This window comes from Sarcophilus harrisii, chromosome 1, assembly GCF_902635505.1.
Source record: "Sarcophilus harrisii chromosome 1, mSarHar1.11, whole genome shotgun sequence".
Taxonomy (NCBI): domain Eukaryota; kingdom Metazoa; phylum Chordata; class Mammalia; order Dasyuromorphia; family Dasyuridae; genus Sarcophilus; species Sarcophilus harrisii.
The window spans coordinates 684,007,272-684,031,008 of record NC_045426.1 but is presented as its reverse complement, the minus strand read 5'-3'; the positions used below and the strand labels follow the sequence as shown (position 1 = coordinate 684,031,008).

Below are 23,737 nucleotides of genomic sequence, written 5' to 3'. Positions count from 1 at the left end.
GGGGGCCGGACGGCAGGGAGGGGAGGGACGCCGGGCCCAGGGAGAGGGGATCGGCTAAAGGAAGCGGGGTGCCGGGACCTGGGAAATGGCGGCCGCGGGGGACTCAGAAAAGCAGGAGAAGCTGTAGCTGAACCGAGGCAGAAGGAAGCAGAGCCGAGCACGTGCGGAGTGACCCCAAACCGGACAGGAAGGATCCCGGGGCCGGGGGAGGGAGGGACGGGGACCTGCGTCTCCCGGGCTCGCCAGGTAGGGGAGGGGGAGATAGCGGAGAAAGTGAAGCCAAGAAAAAGGGTTTAATGCCTCCTGACACGCTGAAACTCTGACCCAAGGAGGGAACGCCCCAAAGCCTCGGTCAGAGAAGCCGTGCCCGCCCCTGCCCAGAAGCTGGTTTTTGGAGCCCTAAAACAATGCCCAGCAACGGGGGAGTCCCTCAGGCTTCGGGCTCGGCCAGGGCCCTCGCTCGGCCCGGCCGCTGCCCGGCCAACGGCAAGGCCGAGAGGGCAGAACCGAGGAGACTCGAGCCACACAGCGGCCTCCCACAGCCCAGAGAGCCTTGCAGAGAAGGGAGGCGCGCTACCAGCCCCGGTGACTGGCCAGGAAAAGCTCCGCAAGGGAAGGAAAGAGCTGCTTGGCGGGGCTGACGGTTCAAGTTAATCCACTTGGAGCTGGAAGGAGCCACGCGTCTACGGCTTCTGAAACTTTCCCCACCGCTTTTCACCTGAGAGTCCGACCCCGGGTGTACGGGACACAAAGGGGCACGAAACTGGCAGACAAGCCAATGGCTCCCCGGCAAGTCGTCGCTCCTCCGCAGGGGCCCCGTTTTAGGAAGCTGATCTAGTCCGAGCCCCCCACGGCAGAGAGGGGGAGTCTGAGCCTCAGGCCGGGCAGCGCAGCTGAGAGCCAAGCTCGGCCCTCGCCCCCACGTGGCCTGGCCCCTCGGACACCAGGGTCCGCAGCCCCCTCCTCCCAGAGTTCCTGGGGGCCTCACGGGGTCGGCCAGCTGTGGTCTCCTGCGCCAGATGCTTCCATCAGGGAGGGCCAATTACGGGCTGGGAAACCAGAAACATGTTCCCGGAGCAAACCGCCAGGGTGGCAGCGAGCTCCCCGAAGCCCCCCCACAGCTCCTCCGTCAGCCAGAACCCCCCGCCCAGGCGCCGCGGGAGCTCGGCCCAGGAGGCTGCGAGGGGCTGGCGAGGTTCGCAGAAAAGCTGAAAGGAAAAACCCGGCTCATGCTGAAAAAAGGGAGGGAGGAGGTGGGAAAGGGCAGAGAGACAGACACACCCACGTCATTAGGAAAGAAAAATAAATGCATCATCTCCACACTGTCCCTTATTTTAGCATCCAAGGGAGGGAGAGAAGAGGCAAAGGTTCCGAGAGCCCGGGCGAGCTCCGGATGGCAGCCCGGAGAGCTGGCAGGCCCACCCCCAGTGGCTAAACCCATAGACCCAGGGCCTCCCTCCGCCCTCCCCGGGGCCGAGCCCCTCGCCCTGCGCTGCCCTGAGGGCGGCCAGGGCCCGGGGGGCGGCTGTGGGGGCCAGAGAGGCCGCCCCGGAGAACGGCCCTTCCCAGCTGCCAGGTGTCCCGGGGAGGCCCGCGCAGCCCCGGCCCTTCAGGGAAGGGAACAACGGCTTCACTTCCCAAGGTGGTCCCTTCCTGCCATTCCTGGGCTTGTGTGATGTGTTTTTAAGCGTTATCAGCCACTGTCCTTCCCGGTTATCGCTGACCTCGTGACGCGTGGTGTCTGTGGGGTCGCGAGAGGGAGCCGGAGCAGGGGAGACTGGGGGGGCAGCCAGGAAGCGCGAGGCACAGGCCGTCGGGGCCGGCCCCCGGCTCCCTCATTGGGGGTGGGGGCTGGCCACACTTGGCAGCCCCAGGCAGCCCCCCACTTTCAGGGGCATCCCAAGCCCAGCGAGACGGCCGGGTTTTGGCCGCTGCCCAGAGACGAAGAACAGTTCTCCAGGGAGGGGCACCGAGAACCCTGCCCAGCCCCGCCCCCCAGCCCCCCACCCCCCCACCCGTGAGGCAGCCCCTGAGCGGCGCCCGCCCCCAACAAGAGTTCCTTGAAGGCAAAAGCTGGGTTTTGCGTTGTATCCCTGGCACAGGGCCCGGAACCCAGCGGGCATTTAATAAATGTGTCCTGGCTTGGGCCGGATTGAACAGTCATCCTGCCAATCTCAGAGTCAGAGGGGAGTGTAGGGGAGGAGCGGGGCTGGCAGGGGGCTGCGAGGGCCAGGGCAGAGCGGGTGAGCCCCGGGACCCCCAGGCCTCCGTGCCTGGCGCCACCGGGGACCCTGGCCCATCCCAAGGGGACTCTGAGAGCCCGGCGGCCACACTCGCTCTCCTGTGCCTCCGGGCAGGGACAAAGGAGGGCGGGCGCGGGGTTACTGGGAGGCTCACAGGTAAAACCCCGGGGAGCCCGGCGCACAGCAAGCGACTCATAAATGCTGCGTCCCTGCCTCGCTCGGGGATCCCTTCCTCCATCTAGGCGACCTACTTGTGCCCCAAATTCTCAAATGGGCCCTAAGATCCTGCCCAGGCGGCCCACATGGGTTTCTCTGGAAGCTGGATCGAGCGCGCTGCCCTCGGCAAGCGGCGCTGGCTCCCTACTGCCTGCCGGAACGAGAGAGAGCCCCTCCGCGGCAGGACAAGCTCTCCCCGGCTCGTCCTTCCCGTCTCCAGCACACGCCGCTCCCTTCCGGGGTCTCCACGCCCGCCCCGGCCCCCATCCCTGGGCGCGCTCCCTCGGGCCCCCCAGAGCTCGCGCTCTCCGTGGAGCTGGGGGCACGAACGTGGTGTGTGTGTGCAGGCGTCTGCGTGAGGCGTGCGTGCGTGTGCGGGAGGCCGGTACGCCTCTGTGGGCGTGCGTGGGCACGGGCTGGGGGCGACTGTGCTACGTGCCCGGATGGGAGCTCCCCGCGGGCAGGGTCCGGTAAGGGTCTCTTCCCTTCTCTGTGCCCCCCCCACAGCAGGACTTCAATGCACTCCCTGACTGACACTTGGAATAGGCATCTGGAAGCCCTTGGAGAAGACCCCAGGCGCGCCGGGGCTCCCGAGTGACGAGTGCGGGTGGGGGAGCCTGAGCCCCGACACCGGGGGAAGGTCCTGGCGCCCGGCGCGGCCCCCGGGAGGCTGCCCGTGGCAGGCTCACGGCTCGGGTCAGCGGGGCCTCCTGGCTCTGGGCCAGCTCTGGGCCACCGGAAGCCCCGAGTCAGCCTCCAGCCAGCAGGGAGGAGACCTTTCCGACCACCAGCACGGGCCCTCCCCCGACCGGGTGGTCACCGTCTGTCCATGGCCTGAGCCCCCGGGGGAGGGGCATCTTCCCAAGGTAATGGCCGGCCGGTGCGGCGAGGGAGCCCGGAGAGGCGGCTGAGCGCAGGGCCCCGGGGCCTACGAGAGCCGCGCAGATTAGCCTGCAGTCCCACAAGACAGGTTTCCGGGGAGCCCGAGGCTCAAAAGCCCGACTGAGGCCCCGGGGCCCAACCCCAAGAGAAGGCGAGTTCTCGGTGCGGAGCCGTCCCCGAGGGGCCGCCAGCTGCCCAGGGAAGAGGAGGGAGCACGAGGCGCCCCCGCGGCCTCCGCCCGCCCGGCGTCACGGGGCCCGGCACAATGATTCTCTGGCCATACACAAGCCGCCCGGGGCGCCCCCCGCCCGCACAGCCGCGCCCACTGGGCGGCTCAACGCTGGCCAAGGGGGCGGCCCCCGGAACAGCCGGGCAAAGCAGGTCAGAAATCCCGCCTCCCCGATGAGCCCGGGCGCTCCGGTTCCCACGGGCAGCCCGGGCAAGTCGTGCGGCAATGAAGAGGCCAGCCTCCCAACGGGAAACTGGGGGGGCAAAGAACGGGAAAGAAAGGGGGAAGGGAGGATGTGCGAGCAAAGGGGGGAGAGAACGGGAGAAATGAGAGAAAGAGTGAGAGCAAGACAGACAGAAGGGGAGGAACAAGGGAGGAAGAGAGAGGGGAGGAGGGAGGGAGGGGGGGGAGAGGAGGGAGGGGAGGGAGGAAGGGGGGGGGGGGGAGGGAGGGAGGGAGGGGGAGGGGGAGGGGAGGGGAAGGGAAAGAGCAAAGAAGAAAACAGAGCAAAAGAAAAAGAAAGAAAGAAAGAGAAACGAACAACAAGAAACAAAAGGGAAAAACAAAGAAAAAGAAAAAACAAGTAAGAAAACAAAGAAACAAAAAACAAAAAAGAAAAAGCAAAGAATAGAAAACAACCCAAGAGCGATGGTAGGGAAAAGGAAGAAACGGGGAAAAAGGGAAAGAAAACCTTTTCTCTCAGAAAACCCAAAAACAGAAAACCCCCCCCAAAAAAAGGAATCCCAATTTTAAAAGGGAAGAATTTAAAGTTTCCCCAAATCCAATGAAAAAAAGGAAACCCCAGAAATCAAAAAATTTAAACACCTTCCCAATATCCTTTTAAAAAAATATATTTTAAAAAAAAAATCCACACACTATTCACAACCACACATATAATATCTCAACAAAAAAATCACAAAAATTCAACAATAATAAACAATAAAAAATTTCACCATTATAACCCACACAATATTCTCACAACCAATTATATACATACAATACACAAAATACACACACTCCACACACATCATACAAAAATTCACACAATCACACACACATTCACTCACATACAATCACACACAATCCACACATCACACAACATTCACACCAATAAAACCCACATCAAAATACAAAATTATAATAAATACAAACCCCAAAAAATTTCCTTTAATAAATCAACACAATTAATATTTAAACACAATTTAAAATAAAATTTAATATCTATTAAATTCAAATTATCAAAAAATTACAAAAAAAATCACACACATTATAAATAAATCACCACACACAAACAAAAAAATCACAACAAAAACACAAACACAATAATTAAAAAATTCACACACACATTCACTATCACATACAATCACACACACACATTCACTATCATATACAATCTCACACACTATCTCACACACACACAGAATCACACGCGCGCACACACACACACAATCACACACATTCACTATCACATACAATCACACACACTATCACACACACACACAGAATCACACACACACACACACACACACACACACACACACACACACACACCACTGCCCAAGACACCCAACCCCTCCCTCCATCTGCACCCCAAGCCCAGCCTCTCACCTACAAAGGGGAGGCGGACCCGTCCTGAGGCCCTTTCCTCTCAGGCCGCAAACCCCACCCCCCTCCCCTGGGGGCCGCCTGACCCCCCGCCCCTAACACTGGGGAGGGATGAAGGGGTCCCACAACAATCCCAACCCCCCCAATTTTGCAGGTGGGACAAAACAGAAAAGCAAAACCCCTCAGATTCACAGGCCCGAAATTTTTACCCTATCCACAGCCTTGGCCCCTGTTTGGTTCCCTGTTTCTAAAAATGAGGGTGGGGGAGGTGGGTTGGGGTCCTTCCTTCTAAAAAGGGAGGTTATACCTTGGGGTTTTTCCCTATTTGTTAAACCAGAGGGGGACCTGGATGGTCCTGGGACCCCCAGAAAAACCCAGGAGAGGGCCCAGGCATCTGGCGGATGAGGGTCCCCCACAGAACCTGGGGAGGGCCATTCAGGGGGGTCTGAAGCCCCCTGGCCTGGCCGCCCTTCGGGGCCAGGGGACGCCCAGGGACAAGGAGGATCCGGTCCGGGCCAGTCCCCAACCTGGAGGGGAAGACTGGGTGGGAGGGGGGGGGTTTTGGGTCCGCCCGGCGTGGTTGGTGAGTGGGATTCGTGGCCGGTGTTATGGAAAAGGGGGCGGAGAGAGAGGATTGGCGATTTTGGGTGATGGAGGTGGGGGGGGAGCGAGGTCAACCGGCCCCAGACATTGCTGGTGTGGGGGCCACCCAACCTGTTTCTGCCTTAGTTCCCATTTGTTCAATGGTTTAAGGTATGGAAAGGGGTCCAGACCCCACATGTAAAGAGCCTCCGTGGCCACCAGCCCTCTGGAGGGAGGAGAGGCTTTGGGGGTTTGGGGGGGGGGAAAACGTGGGTGGAACCGCATAGGGGGGTGGACCCCACGTTTTGGAAATGGGAAAAGGGGACAGACCCCCCAAAAAGTCGGGGAACGGGCCCTGGGGAGGGGGGGGGAGCCCCTTTTTTGCCCATGCCTGGGAAAAGAAGGCCCCCCCGGTCCCCTCTCTTCCCCGCCCCCTGCCCCTAAGGCCCCGGGTGTGGGTGGTTGTGAGGTTTGGGGCCCCTCGGTTCGCTTTTTCCCGACAGGGCTTTCGGGCGGGGGAAAGGGGCCTGGCCGGGAAAAGTGGGGCCTAGGTTTCTCCTGCCCCGTTTTGGCCCCCATCCTTCAGCAATGAAGGGTTTCTGCCCATTTCATGGGATTCCTTTGGCCCATAAACACTTTGTGTGTTTTAGGGGGCCCCCCCCGTTTTCCCTTTCCCGCAAGGCTGTGGAAAGGGCGACCCGGGGAGGAGGGGCTTTCAGGGGGAGGCCCCCGGGTGGGGGGCCCATTTGGGAAAGGGCGGGGGCCGGGTAGGGGGGGGTTTTACCCTTGGAGAGTTTTGTGTCTGGGTTTGGGCCAGAGGGGGAGGGGGAGAGGGGGCAGTCCAACAGGCCCGCCTGGAAATTGTTTGGGCTCAGGGTCCGGAGGAAAGGATTTGGGCCGAGGTGAATTTGGGATGGGGGAGAAGGGACAGGGGTGTTTGTGAGGTCCCTTGGGCAGACCCGGGCGGAGTGTTTGAGACCGTTTTTTTTTTTTTTTTTTCAAGGGGGGGCCTTTGGGGAGGAGTGGAAAGACTTTTTGTGAAATGGAGTTAAATAAAAATAAAAGAGGATAAAAGGTTTTTGTTAAGCCTGGCGAGGGCCAGAGGGTGGGGCCCAAGGTAAACCCGGGAAATTCGGGGGCCATCCGACAGGGGGTGCCCCCAACCGGGATCCGTACGGGGCGGGGAGAGGGTAGAGGGAGGAAATTTTGGTCCCCGGAGGGGGAAGGAATTACCACCCGGGAAAAAGGCGGACCCCATGGGATGCCCCGAGGTTCGGGGGGCCCAGAATTCCAAGAAAGGGCCCGGTGTAGAAGCCCGGGCAGGGCACCCCTCCCTCCCCTTTTTCTCCTGCCAAACCCCTCCTTCAAAGCAGAGGACCGCCCCCCCCCCCCCGGGGCTGAAGGTGGGGCAAGCTTTAACAACCGCCCCGGGCGGGGTGTCATTCCCATTCCCAAGGGAGGAAAAAGGTAGAAAAAAAAAAAAATTCCAAAATAAAACCCATCACCCCCAAAAGTTTGATTCTGGGTCCCCTTTTTACCCCCCCAAAGGGAAAATTTTTTTGGGGAAAAAACAAAAATTTCAACCCCTTCCCCAAACCCTTTTCCCAAAGGAAGGGAAGCAAAGGCCCAAACAAGGAAGATTCCCTCCCCTTGTTTACCATTTGTTTTATAAAGAAGGAAGCAAAAAACCTTGGGAAGGGAGGGCCCCTGTGTAATGTCCCCTTTTGTGTCCCAAGCAGGCGCCCACCTCCCAGGCCTTATCCCAGAGTACCCCACCTCCCAGGTTTTGTTTGCTAATGAGATGCCCCACCTCCCAGGTTTTTATCCTGCAATGGATGCCCCACCTCCCAGGTCGATCCCGCAATGAGAAAGGCCCCACCTCCCCAAGTTTACCCAAAGAAAATTAAAAACAAATTTTTGTTGCCGGAGGTCCTTCCCCAAGCCCCATGCAAAAAAGGAGCCCCTCCCGGACCCGGCGAAACCCAATGGAAGTGGGGGTTTCAGAGGTGGTAGGGCAAATGGCCCCGCCTCCCCCACCCCACGGGACCCACAGGTATTTTCTAGGCCCCATGGGAGGGGCGGAGAAAAAGGCCCCTGGGGGAGGGGTTCGGGCCACCCCAAATCCAACATTTTTTCCCCTCCCCCCTCCCGGAAGCAACCTTGGCCACCCCCCCCCATTTCCCACAAAACCGTTTCTAAAAAGGCCCAGGGGCCCGGGAACTTATCTTAAAACCCCCCCCAAAAGGCTCACCCCTGGGCCGGCCTCCGAAACCCTTTACCTCACCTCCTCTCCGGGCCAAGCCCTTTTATGCCCAGAGCCTTTTTCCTAGGCACACTTCAAACCTCAAACACAGGGGTTTAATTCTTCCAAGAAAGGAAACCTTAAACCCTCCTTTCCTCCCCTATGAACCCCCCTCCCCTCCCCCACCCACCCGGAGAGGAAAACCCAGCACCAACCTCGGGACACCCAAAATTGGGGGGAGGGGCCTAGGGCCCTCGGATCTTGCTTTTAACGCACAGAACAACCCCAGAGGCCCCCCCTGCAACAGAACCCAAAAAATTTGAGGGGCCCCACATGCGGGAGAAGTGGGAGGGGCCCCGATCCGGGGGCCCTTCCCCAAACACAACCCTGGCCACAACCCACCCAAACCCCTAACCCACTCCCTCCAACTTTGGAAGAAAGGGGAAAAGGGAAAGGGGGAAAGAAAGGGGAAGGGAAGGAAGAAAGGGAAAGAAAGGAAAGAAAAGGAGGGAAAGAAAAAGAAAGGGGAGGGAAAAAGGAAAGGAAAAAAAGGAAAGGGAAAAAGGAAAAGGAAGAAAGAAAAAACAAATAATTCCCTGTGGGAAAGGAACACGGGAATTTACTTCCCTGGAGGGGACAAAAACCCAAAAAACCCCAAAACCAAAAAATCCAAAAAACCCCCTTTTTAAAAAATCAAATTTCCCCCCTTTTAAAAACCTTTTTAGGGGCCCCCCCAACAAATGGGGGACCCCCAGAAGGGGTAAAGGGGAAGAAAACCCTCAATTTCCCACATCCCCCCAAGGGGGAAACCCACCCCCGGGGTTTTTCCCCCCCCCGGGGGCCCCAAATTCCCCCCAGGAAATTGGTCCAAGAAAACAACCCAAACGGGGAAGAAAAAAAAAGGTTCCAAAGGCATTTAAAATTTTTCCCTATCCCGGAAGGTTTTCCAGGGGGGGGATTTAAGGGCAAATAGGGCCAAAGGGAAGCCTCCCCTGAGGGCCCGGGCAGGTTTGTTTTGTGGGGCCCGGCCCTGGTTTCCCGGTTTTGGGGTCACCCTTTGGGTGGGGTTTTAGGGGGGTGCCCAGTGGTGTGTGGGTGGGCCTAGGTGAGTGCAAAGGGAGGAAGTCCCAGGTCCCGGTAAAGTTTTTGTTTTGAAAAAGTTTTGCCCGGGGCCTTAGGGGGGAGGACAGGGGTGGGAGATGAGGTTCTAAAGTTGAGGGCGGGGATTTCCAGGAAAGGATTTTAAATGATTGGGAAATTTGGGGAGGGAGAATAACAGTTTTTTGGAAATTTAAAAATTTTGGTTTTGTTTTTGAACTACTTGGAAAATATAAAGTTTTTTTCCCTTTTTTTTCCTTTTGGTTTTCCCTCGTTTTTTTCTTTTCCTTTCTTTTTTCCTTTTCCCTTTTTCCCCCTTTTCTTTTTTTCCCTTTTTCCTTTCTTTTTCTTTTTTCTTTTCCCCCTAGGGTTTTACCCGGCTCTAATTTCCTGGGAGTCCCAAAGGGAGTAGAGGAGAAGGCGGGGCCCCAGGGAAATTTCCCCGGTTTGAGGAGGGGTGGTGCGAGGGGGGGGAAAGGGGGTAACCCTTCCCAGGAGGGGTGGGGGACCATGGGCCGCCCCGGGGGGGAAGGGAGGGGGGAGCGACCCCACGAGGCCCCTTGGGGACGAGGGAGAGAAGAGGGTTTTTGTAATGAAAAGAAAATTTAACAGAGAGACATGATTGACGGAGCTTGTGCCAGCGGTGACATTAAAATTCCGGGCCCCCGCCCGCCCCATGTTTGGGCCCTGAAGGCCCAAGGGGGTTTTAGGAGATGATTCCTGGAGGACAGAGGAATGGGGTTTGTCCTGGGAGACGTGACCCCTGCAAGAGGGGGTCTAGTGGGGGTTAAAGGGAGCCTCAGATGGGTCCCCCCCGGATTGGGTGAAAGGTGCCAGGGTCCCAGACAGGCAGAGACCAGAGACAAGAACAGAGAGCAGGACAGAGAGATAGAGAGACAGAGAGATGAGAGACAGAGAGAGATAGAGAGACAGAGAAATGAGAGACAGAGAGACAGAGGAAGAGGAAGGAAGACAGAGACAGAAACAAAGAGAGACAGACAGAGATGAGAGACAGAGAGAGACAGAGGAAGAGGGAGGAAAAGAGACAGAGACAGAGAGAGACAGAGATGAGAGACAGAGGAAGAGGGAGGAAGAGAGAAAGAGACAGAGACAAAGTAGCAGGAAGAGCAAGGAAAAAAGACAGAGAGAGAGAGAGATATAGGGAGAGAGGGAGAAAGGAAGAGGGAGGAAGACAGGAAGAGAGAGACAGAGACCCAAGACCAGAACCTGATTCTTGGCTCTGAGTTCCATGGCTCCTTGTTACAGGGTGAGGGGGTGGATAACAATAGTTTACATAGTCCCTACAGAGGTCAGGGATTTTGAAGGGAAAACATTACACATACTTTTTCAATTTCCCTTGGGCTGGTTTATTTTTCTGAACTACTTTCCTTCCCCCTCCCTGCTTTTTAGGGGTGGGCGGGAACATATTTAGAAATGAAGAAGATGCCAAAAGAAATAATTTTTTAAAATTGAAATATAAGATGCCCATTTCACAGATCAAGAAACTGAAGTGTGAAAAGTTGCTTTGTCACAATGCAATGGGTGGGGAGGCATGTCTTTAGAAAAGCTGTCCAGGAAGTACAAGGGACATGGGATGAGGAGTGTTCTGAGTCCGTTGTCCCCGTGGTGGAAAGGCCAAGGGATTACCGAGAGAGGAGGGAAGAGATAAATAAAACAGAAATCCCACCCAGCCCCACTTATGGGGAAGGATTTGGAAAGGTTTTTCCCTTGTAATCCTGGAGTTTTGGCTAGGGGGTGGATGGGATGGTCCCAGGGGAAAAAGTTGGGGGGGAGGGTGTGGGGAAGGTTGGAGGTGATGTCCTTTAGACCATGGGAGAAAGGGGATTCTTTTCCCCTTTTTCCCCCTTTTTTGGCTTTTGTTCTGTTCTGTCTTTTCTTTCTCTGTTCTTCTCTTTCTGTCTTTCCTCTTCTCCTTTCTTTCTTTCTTCTGTTCCCTTTTTCTTGTTTTCTTCTTGTCTGTCTTCTTTTTCCTTTTTTCTTCTCTCTCTCTCTCTCTGTCTCTCTCTGCCTCTGTCTCTGTCTCTCTCTCAGAAAGGGGAATCAAGGACTGACAAGGCAAACAAGAAATGGGGAGGATAGAGAAAACACTTCTTCTAAAAATACATTTTTTAAACAAATTCTGGGGGGAAATGGATAAGAAAGTGGGAAAGCCTGGGTTCCAGTCACAGAATCTTTTTTAGGGTTTCCTCCCAAGGGCAGGGGGGGTAGAAAGGGGGTTTGGGGGGCGGATTTGGGGCCTTAGTGAAACTGCCTAGGGACTAAATCTGATGACCTCCGAGCCCTTTGGTTTCCTCACCTGCCAAATGAAGGATGTGGACGCTGAGTCTCTCCCTACCCTTATGCTACTGTCCAAGCCATACCCCACAAGGGAGCCCCTGAAAACATTCTTGCTAAGAGTTTCAGTTTCATCAGCCCCCCCACTTTAAACCCGGTCCTGTTATATTTCTACCCCCAGGGCTAAGTGGGAAGTAACGGGGGGGGAAATTTTCTGCCCAGGAGATGCCCACAAGACAAAATTTACTCATTTGGCTAAAACCCTCGCTAATGTTTTTAAAAATTAAGGGAATTTAAAAGAAAAATAGAATTTTAAAAGTTTTTTTTTTAACTAAGTCTTTAGGAGATCATAAAAAAGGGAAAGGGCAGCCCTTTGTGGCAGCCCTTTCACAGTGGCGAGGAACTGGAAACTGAGCGGATGCCCATCAGTTGGAGAATGGCTGAGTAAGTTCTGGTACATGAAGGTTGTGGAATGCTATTGTCTGGTCAGTGGGCTGATTTTGGAAAATCTGGAAAGACTCATATGAAGGCAGTGGAGGGAGCAGAACCAGGAGAACATCGTACAGGGAAACAGCAAGGCTATCAGAGGATCGAGTCCGACGGACGTGGCTCTCGTCAACAATGAGCTGATTCAGACCAGGCCCACAGACCTGGGCTAGAAAACGGCGCTCCGGAGGCCGAGTGTGCACGGGAGCGCGCTACTTCCACATTTGTTCCTTTGTTTTCTCTTTCTTTCTCAGATTTTTTCCCATTTTGGTCGACTTTCCTTGCACATGACAAATATGGAAATACAATCAAGAGAATTACACAGAATGCCCCTGGGTCAGACTGCTCGCTGTCTCGGGGAGGGGAGAGAGGGAGGGAGAGAGAGAAATTTGGAACGCAAAGCCATACAAAAATGAATGCTGAAAACTATCTTTACATGGATTTGGAAAAAAAATATAAAAATTACTGAGAAAAAAACTCTTTGGTTCCTTGGAAAGGAACCCATTTGGGAAGGTTCCAAAATAATCCTCCCTGCCCTTAGCGGCCAGATGGCACAGTGACTAGAGCACCCAGCCCAGACTCGGAAAAATCTGAGTTTGAATCCTTTCTCAGGCACTTCTGGGTATGTGACCCTGGGTAAGTCACTTAACCCTGCCTGCCTCAGTTTCCTCATCTGTAAAGTGAGCTGGAGATGGAAACAGCAAAACCCTCCGAATCTTTTCCAAGAACCCCCCAAATGGGGTCATGGGGAGAAAACTGAACAACAATCCTGCCTCACTCTTTACTACTTGGGTGACCCAGGGCCAATTCCTGGATCTCTCTGTAAATTGAGGGATTGTCCCTGATGCTCTGGAACCTCCTCCTCCCTGTGCTCTGGAACCTCCTCCTCCCCGTGCTCTGGAGCCTCCTCCCCGTGCTCTGAGTGCTAAATCACCAATCGCCGCCCATCACATTTATGAAGCACCGACTCCGTGCCAGGCCCTGTAATAAGCACCACAAAGGAACGTACGAAGGGTGGGGGGTGCCCATCCGCGGCAGTCTGGAGGAGAAGGCAGGGGTCCTCAAGGTCCCTCCCAATGACCCCCAGGAGGGGGCTGGGAGACGGGGTTAAAGCTCAGCACTCCCAAGGGGCCCGGCGACCAGAGCTGCCCAAGAGCCGGCCCAGGGCCCGATGCCAAGGAGCCCAACTTCGGTCTCCCAGGTCCTGGAGAGGGACTGCCGACTCCAGAGCCTGGGGGCGCGCCCCACTGCCCTCCGGCCAGGAGGCCCCGGGGCCTGAGCCCTGCCCAGCCGCGCCCGGGGGATGGGTGACTGCCTGAAAGGCCAGGCCCCGGCCCCTGGCCTAGGACTGTGGCCTGAGACCTGGGGCTCCCGGCCCGGCATTCTTTCCACCCCAGCTGCTTCCCCGCCCGCCCAGGGAGGGAGGAGGGACAGGTCTCTGCTGGAGGCGCAGGCACCTTGGATCAAAGGGAGGCTTCTGGCCAGGGCAGGGGGGGGGGGGGGGGGGGGGGGGGGGGGGGGGGGGGGGGGGGGGGGGGGGGGGGGGGGGAGGAAGGGGGAGCCCCCCGGCACAGGCCCCCGCCCTCCCAGCACCACCAAAAAGATGCTTTCCCAAAAGCCTCCTCCGACACAGGAAGCCCGAGCCCAGCTGCCTCCAGCTGTTCCTTTCATTAGTTATTTTCCCACATGAATTTGGGGAAGAAAGGAGGCTGGAGGGCTCCCCGCCTGGCTCTTCCCAGCTTGGGAGGCCCCTCCCTTCCTCCCCAGCATCCCAGACAGACACTGCCCCCGCCATCGGGAGAAAGCCTCTCCCTGCCCGCCCACAGAGTCCGCTAGGCTGGCACCGCCAGGTGACGGAGGGGCAGAGCCGCCTGGGAGGGCGAACAGCACCGGCGGGACACGCCGGCAGGCCCAGAGCCCCAGCCGGGACAGACAGACGGACACAGGCCGCCAACCCCCCACTGAGGCAGGGAATGGGGGTCTCTGCCCACCCCCCAGGGCCTGGCCGGTCTGGCAGCTGGCCAAAGGAGCCCCTCACACTCACAGCATGGACTCTTTAAGACCAAACTGCTGCCAAGAGCTGGCTCCCCAGTCCCCTCCCCCCACCACACTGCCCCCTCCTCCTGCTCCTCTCCTTCCTTCTCTCCCTCCCCACCCCCCACAGAGGCTCCAAGGGCTGCCCCCAGTGTCGGCCCCTGCTCCTGCCCTACGCGGGCACGGATGGGGAGCTCGCAGTGAGGAGCAGGAGGCCCTGGGCTCGAGGGCTATCTCCCCCACCCTTGCTCCTTCCCCCAAGGACGGGGTGGACCCTATTTTCTGCCTGTGTGCTCAATGGCCTCCTGGCACACAGTAGGTGCTTCACGGATGGCAAAGGCCCCCCCAAGGCTTTTTCCTTGCTTGGACTTCCCTTCTCCCCCCTCCCTGAGCCCCAGCCTCAGCCGGGGTCCCTCCGGCCCTCACTGCTTCTCAGTCTTGGGGGTCCAAACCCGTTAGCCAGCACTCAAGGCTCCCCCTTCAGCCCAGCTGCCTCTGCTTCCCCCAGGTATTGTGAGAGTGAACTACACAACAGGGGGGTGAGTCATGGGGGACGCCCCCTCGGCTGCGGGGGGGCAAACGGGAAGACCCTCGGGCCTCTCAGGAAGGAGGGGGGGCTCCCCTGCTGGGCCTGCCCGGAGACCAGGGACACCAGCGGGGGAGCGGCCCCACGGCGAAGGGCAGGCTGCAGGGAGGGCCATGGAGGGCAGCGCGGCCTGAAAGGACGGGGAGAGCCAGCTTATGGCACCCAGAGCGGAGGGAGCCTCGAGTTGGGAGGGCCTAGAGCTGGGGGCACCTTCCAGACCGGGACAAACCCAGAGAAGGTGCTGCCCTGCGTCGGGGAGGGGCTTTCCTCTCCTGGGAGCTCCCTCCCAAGGGGCATCCCGGGCAGAGTCCCAGGGGAGCTCAGGCCCTCTCTGGCCCCAAGGAGAGAAGCGGCCCCAGCGCCAGGAGGCCCCGAATCACGGGGCAGGCCCCACGAGCTCCCAGAGCCCCCAGAAGCAGCCCCGGCCCCGTGCTCACCTCTCATTCCCAGGCTGGAACTCGGACAGCAGCGAAGGCCGCCGGCGCTGGGGCTGGATGATGGATCCGGGGGACAGGTGGGGGGCGTAGTCCCGGGGGTGGTGCTGGTACTCCAGGAGGCCCACTTCCTAGGAGAGGAGGGGGAGAGCCAGGGTTAGTGGGGGGACCAAACGAGGCCAGGGTTCTGGCCCCCACCCGGAAATGGAGGCAGGAGCCCAGGGGCCTCGGCAGCCGGGGCGGCCCGGGCGGGACTTGGGCCTGGACCTGTCTGCCCCCCCGTGGCCCCCCGGCCCAGGCCCTGCACAAAGTCGCGCCCTCCGTGCCAGGGGCCGGGGCTCTCACACCGGGCAGCTCTTGGTGGAAAGCAGAGGGCGTGCGGCCGCGGGTGGAAGGGGGTGCAGGGGGGGGAGCGCCAAGCCCAGCCTCAGACACTTCCTGCTGTGGGGCCCTGGGCAGAGCGGCTCCCACTGCCCGCCGGTGAGGGCGGGAGGCTGCCCAGCACAGCAGCGGGCACACAGAAGGGGCACGCGGAGATCCGCCCGCTGCTCCCGGCGGCCCTGGTGGCCAGAGAGCCTGCGCGGAGGGCGGGTGCCTGGGGCTGGCGGGGCCGGGCAGGGCGGATGCATGGCCCTCGGACAGAAGCCCCCCATGAGGTGCCTCCCGTGGGTCGGGCCCTTGGATGGCCAAGAGAGAAAGGAAGGCTGCGGAGGCCCCAGGAGGAAGGTCCCCGAGGCCCCGAGGCGAGGGGCCGCAGGAAACCCAAGCCTGAGAAAAGCGTGCACTGCCCCCGCTTCTCTAGATCCATCCTGCTAATCGTTCCCCGCAGGCTTCACACAGCGCCACAGGGAGCCCGCGCCCCAACTTGCAGCAGAGTCCCCGGCCGGCGTCCCCAGCTCGGAAGCGCCTGAGGCTGGGCCTGACCTCGGGGCTCCCCGCTGCCTCCCCACCTGACAGAGAAGCGAGCTGAGGATGTTCCAGCGAGGAGCCGAACAGGAAGCGAAGGGGGGGCCTCGGCGCTGGGACAAGCGGGGCCCCTGCTGCCGGGAGCCAAGGCTGGCCGCCCAGAGGATGGCCTGGGCAGGCGGGGGGGCACTCCCCCGGGCTCCTGCATGTGCAGGCTGGGGTCGGAGGCGGGAGGGGCGGGGGCTCCCCGAGCTTCCGGGGGGGCCCTCAGAGATCCGGGCAGGGACTCACAGGCCCGAGCACCGGCACCTACAAGATCTGGGGGCGCTGTGCCCCCCCCAAAGGAGGCCCCACCTCAACACCAAGCTGGGGGAATGAGCAAGCGGGAAAAATCTGACCACAGGAAGTTACTATGGGGACAAGGAAGATCAAAACACTCAGAAGATAACAAAGTCAAAGCTTCTCTGTCCAAGGGCTCCAAGAAAAACACGGACTGGTCTCAGGTCAAAGAAGAGCTCAAAAAGGATTCTGAAAACCAAGTGAGAGGTAGAAGAAAGTCGAGAAGGGAAACAGGTGATGCAAAGGAATGATGAGAAATTTAACTCGAAAAGCAAAACTGCCCAAATGCAAGAAGAGGCACAGAAATTCAGCCAAGAAAAAACCTCTTTAAAAAGTAGCAGCGGGAAGTGGGAAAGGAGGTGCAGAAGCTCACTGAAAAAATGACGTGTGAATAATGAGAATTGGGTGAATGGAAGCTAACGACTTTATGAGAAACCAAAAAACAGTAAAACAAAACCTAAAGAATGAAAAAGTAGAAGACAACGTGAAACATCTCGATGGACAAAGCACCGGGCCGGGAAAACAGGTCCAGGAGAAATGATGTAAGAATTGTTGGGCTCTCTGAAAGCCAAGTTCGAAAAAAGGGCACAGATGCCATCCTTCAAGAAACTGTCAAGGAAATCTCCCCTGGTCTCCTAGGGCCAGAGGGTGGAACAGAAATGCAAAGAACCCACGCATCGCATCATAGGCGAGATCCATCCAAAACCAAGCCTCCTAGCGGTAGCACAGAGCCCTCAGGTCAAGGAGAAAATACCGCAAGCAGCCAAAGCGAAGCAGTGCGAGCACCATGAAGCCATTCAGGATAACGCAAGGTTTAGCAGCTTCCGCATTAAACGGCTGGGAGACTGAGACGTGATGTTCTGGGAGCAAAGTAGTTAGGGTTACAAGCAAAAATCACCTTCCCAGCAAAACTGAGCACAATTCTTCAGGGACGGGGATGGACAGTCAATAAAATGGAGAACTGTTCTAGCATTCTTGATAAAAAGACCAGAATAGAATAGGAAATTTGACTTTCAAATACAAGACTCAAGAGAAGCATAAAAAGGATAAATAGAAAAGGAAAATCATAAGGGATTCAATAAGGTTAACCTGTTCACATTCCTCCAGAGGAAGATACCTGTAACTCATGAAAACTTTCTCATTGCTGAGGCAGTGAGGAGTATACACAGAGGAAACACGTGCGAATTAAAGTGGAGAGACAACATCTAAAAAGTTAAATTAATTTTTAAATGTATAAATCAATAATAATAAATCATAATAAGGTGCCAGCGGAACGTACTGGGAGAAGGGAGAGGTAGAATGGGATGAAATATCTCACATAAAAAGAGAAATAAGAAATACTTTTACAGGGGAGGGGGAGACAAAAAGACAATGAGTGAACTTAACTTTCATCTGATTTGGCTCCAAGTCGCAATAACACAGCCACTCTACTGGGTACAGAAATCTGGGAGAGGAAGGAGATTTGAGTGGGGTGGGGTAACAGAAGGAAGAGCAGATTCAAGGACAGGATGCTCAGAAGCAAAACACTTTTGAGGAGGGGCAGGGCAAAAGGAGAGAGAGAAAACAGAATAAACGGGAGAAACACAGTAAGAGTGATTAGGAAAAAATTTTTGAAGTATGTTTCTCTGATAAAGACCACATTTCTGAAATAGAGACCACCGAGTCAAATTTATGCAAATAAGAATCATTCCCCCAATTGGCGATAATCAAAAGCTATGAACTACCTGCAGCCATGTGAGAAAATATGACTCACTAATGATTAGAGAAAAACAAATTGAAACAATTCTGAAGTACTTACGACATTGGTTAGTAGGACAGAAAAGGAAAATGACAAACGTGGGAGGAAATGTGAGAAAAATGAGACATTAACACACTGCTGGTAGACTCATAAACTGACTGAGCCATTCTATGGGGCAATTTGGAACGATGCCCAAAGCACCGCGAAACCGTGCATACCTCTCACCTAGCAAACACCACTGCCGCGCCTCAATCCCAAAGGAGATTTTAAATAAGGAAAAAGACATATCTGGACCAAAATATCCATAGCAGCTCTTTTCTGAGGACAAGGAATTGGAAACGATGGAAACACCCATCGATTGGGGAACAGCTGAACAAATCATGGCGTGTGATTATGAAAGAATATTATTGTGCGACAAGAAACAAGGCGCAGGATGCTCTCAGAAAAACCTGAAAGCCTTCCATGAGCTGGCGCAAAGTGAAATGCACGTGTACAAAGTGACAGCAGCCCCGCGAGATGACCAGCTGGGAGTGGCGTAACTCTCCTCAGCAATGCAATGACCCAAGACAACTCAGAAGGGCTTCTAATGGGAAATGCCATCTTTCCCCCGAGAAGGAACTGAGGCAGACTGAAGCGTGCTTTTTCTACTTTATTTTTCTTGAGTTTGGGCCTTTTTTTGGTCTCGGTTTTCTTTTACAATGTGACTTATGGAAATGTTTTGCGTGCTTACATTATGTATAACATATCAAAGTGCTTGCTTTCTCAATGGGAGGGGGGGAGGGAGAGAATCCGGGACTCAGAGTTTTAAAAACAAATGTTAAAAATCGTTTTTATGTGTAACTGGGGAAACAAAACACTAAATAAATTAAAGAAAAATAAAAATTCGAAAGAAAAAAATTCAGGGCCACAAGATAGCTCAGAAATGATAGAGGAGCTCGACAAGCAGAACATGCTAACTGACTTATTCAAAGGTATTTAGCGTAAATGGCTACGATCTGAACCCACATCCTCAAGATGCCCAAGCCAGAGGCTTCTGAAAACTGCATCAGTTAGAAAGAGGGATGAGGGTTGAACCAGCAAGTTCAAGTTCACCCCCACCCCATCCTTCCTGTAAGGCGCCCTTTCCCCTGCTCGGCTCACGCTGACCCGCTCTGTGGTGGATCCACAGCTGGTCAAGGAGCACAGAGCCCCTGCACCCCTGCCCCACGGGGCACCCCTACCCAGGGCCCTGAGGCACTGCAGGAAGCACCCTTGCCCACGGATCACAAGCCGAGGCCAGTGCCTTGGGGGGCAGAGAGGAGCTCTGAAATTTGGGGGCAAAGGAAGGGGGAACAGGGAAGGGAAGAAGAAGGGGGAAGAGGAGGAAGGAAGGTTTCTTGTGCCTCTACACCGAACGGATCTGGGCTAAGCCCCGTGTCTGTTCTGTGTCTAGTTACATCCTTCTCCCCCACTCCCCTGAGAACGGAAGCCCCCAGAGGGCAGGCCCTGCGGCGCTTCTCTCTCTCCATCTCGGGTGCCCTTATTACTAACGGCATTCAGCCATCCAGTTCCCACCCTCGACACCCGTGGACTCAGGGACCCCAGGCCCAGGCTACCCGATGCCCCGGGTCAGAAAGAGGCCCAGAAGGTGCCCCCCTGCCCAGGGAAGCCCGGTCCTGGCTCCTGCTGACCTCTCACCGCCAGCGGCCTCTCATCAATGCCAGCCTCTCACCGGCGGTGCTCCCTGCGGTCTGGTTTCTAAATCCCCGGAAGGCCCGCCAGGACAATCCAGGGCAGGCCCCTCTTTTTTGGAGACTTCTAGAGGCCTGGGAGAGTCAGGTGACCATGGCACCTGGGCACGGAGCGCCAGCGCAGACCGGCCTGCTGGCAGCAGCTGTGAGTGCCCAGGGACGGTGACCATCTGTGCAATGGGGCAGCATCACAGTGGGGGGGGGGGGGCCGCTCTCCCTGCCTCCTTGCTCCGAGGGGCTGTAAGGGGGCTGCTGGGAGGACCCCACAAGAAGACCCTGGGCAGGGCTCTGGGACCTCCACACCCAGGGCGTGGGGGTCACCTTGGAGGCTGAAGGGGGGCAGCCCGGTGGTCCGGGAAGAGGCCGGTGAGGGCAGGCCTGCTGGGCTCCCCAGCCTGGGGGCCGGGCGCTAACGCCAGCAGCTGAGTCGAGGAAGAGTGCCACCGAGCGCTCCCGCTCTCTCCCACGTGGCCGGGCTCCAGGCCCTGGGACAAGGGATCCACTGTTCCAGGCCCCACTCCTTGCCTTGCAGCTGGGGCCTCCCGCCCAGCTACCAGGAATGCTGAGCTCCCCAGCCCCCAAAGCCCCCCAGCCACAGACACAGGAGGAAAGCAGCTGCCCCCGCCCAGTCCTCGCCAGCACCGCTGGCCCTCGGTGCCAAGGGACGGCTCTGCTGGGAACCACACGCTGGCCAGTGCCCGGGCCCTGCCTCGCCACCCCCCGTTCTCCGGTCCCACTACTATCGGGGACAGAGGCAGGGGAGTTAATGAGCTGCACCTTCCACGGGCACTGAATGCCAGGGAGACCCCCCCCCTGGGGAGCGGAGGAAGCGTGGCCAGCGCCTCGGGGCAGGGGGCTCCTCCCCCTCCGGGCCCAGGGAGGGAACCAGGGAGAGCAGGGGTTTCCAAGGTGTGAGCTTATCTTCCCCCTCCGGATCTCTTCGCTGTGGAATAAAGGGGGTGTCAGAGGCCAGGCCAAACCCTGGCTGTCCCCCTCCTTCCACAGCCAAGAACTGGGGAGCCCCTTGGCCCAGCTTTCAGAGCCAGAACAAACCACAAAGGCTTTCCTGAGCAGGAGGCTGAAGCCCAGGGGCCAGGACAGGACTTCTCGGGGCAGGCTGCGATCGTGGCCACAGACCCGGCCCCACCTCCGCTCCCTGCTGCCGGACCGAGGCTCCGGGCCAGAATGGGCCACTTGGGAGAGCGGCGAGCGAGCTGTTTCCCAGAAGGCGGGCACCCGCGCCGGGCAGCCCAGCGCCAGGGAGGACACATGGAAATCCCGAGGGCAGGGACGGCTCTGCATTTGCTGTGCACTCCAGCTCTCAGCTCAGAGCCTGGCACGCAGGGAGCCCCCGACCAAGGCCGTTCCCTGACTGGCTAAGGGCCTGATCCCCGTTTGGGAACGGACTGGACTAGAGACCTCCGATGACCCCTCCCCTCACTCTGCCTCGCAGGGGGGTTCATAAATCCATCAGTGACATGAAGGGGGGAGAGAGCCGGGATTCACAAGCGCACGGCCCCAAGAAGCAATGGCCCAAGCTCACTTCTAATGCTACAACAAAGGAACCAAGACCCGTGGTGGCTGGGGGAGAAGGGGGGCAGCAGGAGCAGGAAGGGTCTGAGAAGCTTTCTGCTCCGTTCAGGCTTTGACGCCCTGTTTCTGGAGCCCAGGCCAGCGGGCGAGAGCCTTGAGCCCCCATCAACGAGCCCAATCTCCGAGAGAACACAACGCTGTCATCCAGTAGGAAGGCAGCGAGAAAGGGAGCAGCTTCTGGTGTGTTCCTGAGGGCACAACGAGGCCCAAGGAGGACCAGCCTTCAGTCCAAGATGAGGGAAAATTTGGTAAAAATAAAACAAGGCAGGCCAGGTGAGCCAGCTTCCATGCGGGGGACCCAGCCCGGGCAGCAGAGGGGACTCTCCTTCCAGCAGCCCCTTCCAGTTCTAACGTTCCTTACTCACGACCCTTCCATTCCACCCAAACGCAGGCAGCACTAACTTATAATGAGAACGCTCTGGGGGTCTGAATGGAAAGCAAGCTCGGCATGCGCCCGTCCCGTGGCGTGAAATCCTGGACGAGTCTGGGATCGGAGACCACCAAAAGCCAGCCGCGCCTCTCGCCCTCCACTGTCCTCGGCTCCTTCGGGAGACCTCGCCTGGGATGTTCAGGTCTGAGGACAGGGTGAGTGGGGGACCCCAGCCAGGGGATAACAGTCAGGATGATGAAAGGATACCCAAAGTCTGTGGGGGGATGGATGGCCTGGGAGAGACGAATGGCCTGGGGGGGGGGGGAACGGATGGCCTGGGGGGATGGATGGCTTTGGGGCCCCTTTGAGCTTCAGGGCAAGGCTGATGCTACTTAGGATGAACCCAACAGGAGCAGACGCAGGATCGGGGAAGGAGGAAGAAGAAGGAGGAAGCTCTTGCTCCCCCATCAAGACGGAGGAAGCCCCGAGAGTGACACCTAAGATCTGGTGGACAAAGCACCAGGCCTGAAGTCAGGAAGGTCCGAGTTTACTTCCCAGCTGTGAGACCCTGGCAAGTCACGTGTATACCTCAGTTTCCTCATGTAAAATGAGTAGGAGAAGGACCTGGCCAACCCTCCTGTGTCTTTGCCAAGAAATCCCCAAATGGATCACGAAGAGTCAGACATGACTAAACATGAAAACAGGGCTCCTTCCCCAGGGCTGTGGCGGGAATCCGAGGAGACAATCACTGAGAAGAGCTTTTAGCGCAGAGCCTGGCACACAGAGAGCGCATAATAAATGCCTGTTCCTTTCCCTCCTTCTGGGCGCGCTCTGGGCAGTTAAGAGTGTGCAGCAGACGGGGCACATCTGGAGCGGTTTAATCTGGCACGGGAGACCCTTTTCCCCTCGCTGACCTTATGAAAAGCCGGGGGGATTAGCTGTTCCCTTGCGGGTCCTCAGCCGCCCTGCCCTCCTTCCCAGACAAAGCATAAAACAGCCACTTGTCTCCTCGGGGGAAGAGGCCCCTCTGCCCCCGCAGTGATGCCGGGCTCTGCTCCTCGGGTCCAAGGGTGGGGCCCGGTCCAGGCCGCAGCCAGGCCCCCGAGGGGAGGGGGCCCCCGAGGGGAGGGGGCCCCCAGGAGGAGCCCGAGGCGGGCACTGAGCCGGAGTCCGGGGCCACACGCTGCCGGGGACCGGGGGTCGGCCGCCGCCCTTCTGTGGCTACAAGATGAAGGCTGAGCACAAACAGTTCTCACCCACCCCGCGGAGCACAGGCCTTTCCTCAAAGGACGTGAACACTTTTCACACGGAGAAACTGAAACTATTGCTACCCGTGAAAGGGCTCCGAATCTCTGCGGTGGGAGAATGCCGAGTAAAACCGCCCTGGGGCACCGGCGAGCACCGGCCCGAGGTGATGGGGAAAGACGAGTGTGGGGGGATGCGGGAAAGCTGGGGCGCTGATGCATTGTGGGTGGGGTTGTGGTCGGATCCAGCCGTTCTGAGCAGCTCGGACAGCAGGGTCCTTCACCCTTGGCTCACTTAACTAGGCTCAAAACATGATCCAACCGCGCAGCCCTTTGGCCCAGCCGTGTTCCTATTGCTCCGTATCCCAAAGAGACCTTAAAGGAGGGGAGGGGCCCCATGTCGGTGCCGGCCCGGCCCGAGCGTTCGCCCCTCAGGGGGAGGGGGCCGACGAGCGATGGCAGGAATGCCGGGGGTGTTACCGATGCACCCTGGCACCCGTCTCTGTAAGAGCGGAGAGCCGGCTGCTGCAGCGAGGCCTGGGACCTGTGCTCCGAGACCAAGTGGGGCGTGGGCTACTTTCAGGTCGCTGATCCCATCAGGGCAGAGCGGGATCCATAACCCCCTCCCTTTTGCCACTGAGACCCAGAGAGAATAACCCGGCTCCCCAGGGTCCTACCCCGGCTGAGGACCTGCTGGGGGAGGGGGTCACCCCGGCCTGTTAGTGGGCGAAAGGGCACCAGACTGGCAGGAAGGGGCAGGGACAGGGAGAGCCTTTCATGGGGCTGACCTTGAACCAGGACCCGGAGGCTGCCGCTGCTTAGACTGAATAAATGCCCCGGGGCACAGCCTGGGAAGCCCAGGAGGCACTTGTGGCTGTGCTCCCC

At 57.7% G+C, this 23,737-nt stretch overlaps 1 protein-coding gene across 1 annotated transcript in view; it reads right to left on the bottom strand.

Moving 5' to 3' along the window:
• NCOR2 (nuclear receptor corepressor 2) overlaps positions 1 to 23,737 on the bottom strand; it is a 237,784-nt gene that overhangs the window by 140,909 nt on the left and 73,138 nt on the right. Inside the window, exons 3-7 of the mRNA XM_031948456.1 lie at positions 14,935 to 15,063; positions 14,544 to 14,628; positions 3,625 to 3,823; positions 3,236 to 3,410; positions 1,047 to 1,208 (exon numbers count right to left, since the gene is read on the bottom strand). Coding sequence (XP_031804316.1) covers positions 1,047 to 1,208; positions 3,236 to 3,410; positions 3,625 to 3,823; positions 14,544 to 14,628; positions 14,935 to 15,063 — 750 coding nt within the window. The remainder of the gene's footprint in view (positions 1 to 1,046; positions 1,209 to 3,235; positions 3,411 to 3,624; positions 3,824 to 14,543; positions 14,629 to 14,934; positions 15,064 to 23,737) is intronic.